The sequence below is a fragment of the Sinocyclocheilus rhinocerous genome, unplaced genomic scaffold (genome assembly GCF_001515625.1).
Source record: "Sinocyclocheilus rhinocerous isolate Xijiao unplaced genomic scaffold, SAMN03320098_v1.1 scaffold627, whole genome shotgun sequence".
NCBI classification, from domain to species: Eukaryota; Metazoa; Chordata; class Actinopteri; order Cypriniformes; family Cyprinidae; genus Sinocyclocheilus; species Sinocyclocheilus rhinocerous.
Window position 1 is genome coordinate 575,663 of NW_015649569.1, and position 4,285 is coordinate 579,947.

The 4,285-nt window shown below is 35.8% G+C and overlaps 1 protein-coding gene across 2 annotated transcripts in view; it reads left to right on the forward strand.

Annotated features, from left to right (window-relative positions):
* LOC107710700 (centrosomal protein of 112 kDa-like) overlaps nucleotides 1-4,285 on the forward strand; it is a 57,158-nt gene that overhangs the window by 35,057 nt on the left and 17,816 nt on the right. For both annotated transcript variants that reach the window (XM_016515533.1, XM_016515534.1), the window contains exons 5-6: nucleotides 582-669; nucleotides 2,767-2,844. In XM_016515533.1, the coding sequence (XP_016371019.1) occupies nucleotides 582-669; nucleotides 2,767-2,844 (166 nt within the window). The remainder of the gene's footprint in view (nucleotides 1-581; nucleotides 670-2,766; nucleotides 2,845-4,285) is intronic.

Here is a 4,285-nt window from a genome sequence, read left to right on the forward strand (position 1 = left end):
CGTAGAGACAGAAATGACATGCCGTCGTGTAAATAAGATAAATAACATAAGGCTATTTAGTTTGTTTGATAAAAGAACAAGGTATAGACATGTTCTATAGGAAAGGTAATTTTAAATTACTTCTGTTGTGATCTGGCGCTATAGAGAATATAAAATTAAATCAAATTAACTTGACCTTCAAGGGGGGGCGGGCCGCCCCCATAATATAATGGCAGGGGAAACACTGCTGCAAGATCGAGCAGTCTTTGCAATGTGGTCTTTGAAGGTCAGCTGGTCATCAAAGATTACACCAAGATTTCTGACCGAAGTTGTTGGGGTAATTGTAGAAGAACCTAGCTGGATAATGAAATCATGCTGTAGAGTTGGAGTGGCAGGGAAGACAAGAAGCTCATTTTAAGTAAGAAAAGTAATAATAACATAAAGAGACAGTTATGTAACAATATGTTAGTAACATTTGTACAGTCTTACAGTTACAACCGGCCCTTTGATGGCAGCCATAATGTTGAAGTGGCCCTCAGTGAAAAGGAGTTTGACACCCCTGATCTAGTGTAAGGGAGCTAAAAGTTTTTTCTCTTCCACAGGAAGAGGAATTTGTTCAATGATAAGTCACCAACCAGACCCCTGTCCTCATGTCCCATCAAACGCGATATCAAGGATGATGTCAAGATGGTAAGACATTTACATTTAGTCATTTTGCAGATGCTTTTATCCAAAGCGACTTACAATTGGGGAATACATAAAGTGATTCTTCTTAAAGAGGCAAACAGACACAGGAAGTGCTTGTAATACCAAGTTTTAGACATTGTTCAAATAAGTACAAGCTAGAAATGGCAGGGGAAACACTGCTGCAAGATCGAGCAGTCTTTGCAATGTGGTCTTTGAAGGTCAGCTGGTCATCAAAGATTACACCAAGATTTCTGACCGAAGTTGTTGGGGTAATTGTAGAAGAACCTAGCTGGATAATGAAATCATGCTGTAGAGTTGGAGTGGCAGGGAAGACAAGAAGCTCATTTTAAGTAAGAACTTAAAACTGTCATGAAATCAACTTATCCAGTTTCTTTAATAAAACATTGAAACCTTAACACAACGTCTGCACAAGTTCTTATAGCTTTGGGTTGTAACCAGGAATGTTCCCATGTGTCCCAGTTTTTATCTGATATGGGTTCAGACACCTTCCTTTAATGTGAGTTATTTGCTCTTTGTGAACTATCCCCTTCCCACAGTCCTATTAAGTGTCAACAGTATCCATGTACTTCATTAGAATTGAGCTTTATTGGATATTTCCTTGCTACTCTTTCCTGATGAGGCAAAAGTGAACTTGAAACAACAGTTCCCTGGAAACATTCAAATTATATAGAGCTCTTAAAGAGCTGGATTCTCCTGACAAAAGACCAGCGCCTGAAAACAAAGAGGGGCGGTATGTCATGTGACGCTCTGCAGGAATTTACTGCATGTGAAGGAGAAAGCAGAAATAATGTGGAAAAGTCAAACATCTGGTGTGCCATGAGGGGAGTATGTCCATATCTACAGCCATCTCTGTTACTTGATCAATCTCTCTCTCTCTCTCTCTCTCTCTCTTTTATATATTAAAAATCTAAAAAAAATTAATTACATTTCTAAAAATATATATAAAAATATATTATATATTATAATTTGTCAAAATATACATAATGTCAAAAAAAAAAGAAATCTTTAGTTTTTAGAACAATTTTATAAGTCTCTATGGTGATTTATACAGTATCTTTCATAGCTCACGACAAATGTTCGATATTATTTTTATTTTTTTTTTATTTAAGATGAAGTCAAGTAGCGTTGAAAGACATGAGTTTTCAGCTCTCGCTTGAAAATTGTCAGGGATTCAGCATTCCGGATAGGGGTGGGAATACCAGTCGTGCCGCTGCATTCTGAATCATTTTTAGAGGTTTGATTGTTCCTGGACAAGAAGTTGTGCAGCATGCTCCGTTAGAAAGGGCCTGATCTTTCTGATGTTGTGCAATGCAAACCTGCACAGTGTTCCCCCTAAATTACATGTTTAGGGCCCAAAAATATATATTTTTTTTTCAACCTTATGTTTTATTGTTACCAAATTCTGTGTTTTAGCATGTCTAATTATTTGAAAGCATAAAAACAAGTTTAATTTATTCTAACAATAGCCTTGTGATTTTTTCCCCTCAGAAATTCTGTGTTGTGTATTTAAATTTTTAAGGCATAAAACATTCATTTAAAGTGGATTTAATATTACAATTAAAACATTGAAGAAATATTGTATGAAAAATCTAAAAAAAATTAATTACATTTCTAAAAATATATATAAAAATATATTATATATTATAATTTGTCAAAATATACATAATGTCAAAAAAAAAAGAAATCTTTAGTTTTTAGAACAATTTTATAAGTCTCTATGGTGATTTATACAGTATCTTTCATAGCTCACGACAAATGTTCGATATTTCAGTATCTTGTGATTTGATGTTTACGGTCAAAATCTGTTCTTTGCTGTGCAGCCAGATGATAAAAAGAGGTGTCAAAGTTGTTCCAAAAGTCCTATAAATGTTACTTATTGTAGAATGTTACATTATAATGTTATTATAATAAAGTTAAGCATTTGTAGATTGAGGTTTCTTAATCTCTGCCCATGTCTAGCAGATTTTACAGTCTCTTTAGTTCAACACATTGGTGGATAACTCAGAATTCCCAGAGCGCTCTCCATCCCTGGACATGGTTTATCATTTCTTTGTTGCTCACTGTCTGTTTCTCTTCCAGGCGGAGGCACACAGGAGGCTGCCCATCTCCTCTGATGATAGTGACTTTGAGGCTCGCTTCAACAGCTGGAACCTGGGGGTAAAGTTGGATGTTTTTGATTTTATGTATTTTCCTCCCATTCGTTAACAAATTCAGTTTCACTTCAACATGTATTTTCGTATCTGACGGTTTGTTGGTATGAATGTTCACATTTCATTGATCTGGACTGTCATGGAGACCTTGAATGATCATTTTAATAATGAGAACACAATATGATGAATGTTGTTCCTGTTTATGAAACAGTGATGAAGCAGTGAACAGTTGTTCCACTTTAGTATTCAATCATTATTCACATCCAACAATATCAGTCAGTTTAACTAGGTGCTATCCAGTACAGTGAGGTGCCATGTGCATTTAAATTAAGTTACTATCATTCTTTTCAGTGAATGCATGTAAATTAGGCTTATTATGGAATTTTCACAGAAGTCTGCTATTTGTATTGCACCTTCTCACTTAAAGTCTCAAGTAAAGTATGCCAGATTGCATTGTTGAGAGATAACTCGCATTGTCGTATAAGTCATTTTATTTCATTATTACTTTCAGAAATAATGTAAAATACGGTAAATAAAACATGACATTTATAATCGATATAAACATTATAGACATGAACAGTAATTTAGTTTCCCTCACTCCACAACAAATCCTTTAAATTTAACAGTATTCAGAACTGAACCGGAATGAACAATGAAAGTATAAAGCAAATTAATTATTCATTTTAAATAACATTTATTATAAACGTCAAGCCTAAACAAATTTATTTAAAGCAAAACTAAAACTACCATTCTCTATACAAATAATTTTGGGCTCGTATTCAGTACAAATCTGAATGTATACAGTTTGCACATGTTTTGCGTGCTTGATGCTAATTTTATTATACATACGTCACATTGGACTATGAGTTGTAGTATATTTTAGATTATGAAAAAAAAATTGTATTATGGAAAAAATTTTACACTTTAGTATAGGTGTCACGGCTGGATAGAGAGGCATACTCGGGAAGAACGATTCAGAGCTTCTTTATTTACACAAACTGAAGGAGAGCTTCAAACGGTAAGTTTTAAAACTGAAACATAACATTAGCTCTTGAAACTGAAGAGTAACAGTCCTTATCTTAATCGTCTTTAGGTAGATACAGCAAGACGGCAACCTTGAGACCAGTCAATGAGAGACTGAGGTGAGTGAACAGATATAGTGCTAAGGTAAGTGGCATCAGGCGTTCGTAATTAGTAATCAGGTGATTGTGAACGGGTGTAGGTGGCTGGTGTGGCTGATGTGGCTGGTGAATCTGTGACAGTACCCCCTCCCCCACGGGTGTCTCCTGGTTGGTAAACAGGTGTGGGTGCGTGATGGGCATCAGCAAAGTCCTTATGTCTCCGTACTGCCCACTGGAGATGGACATGTGCTGAGTCCCATACCCTCTCGCTCTCACAGAACCAGAAGTCAACCGCGGAGACTTCCGAAGGCTCTCCAGTCCAGGGAA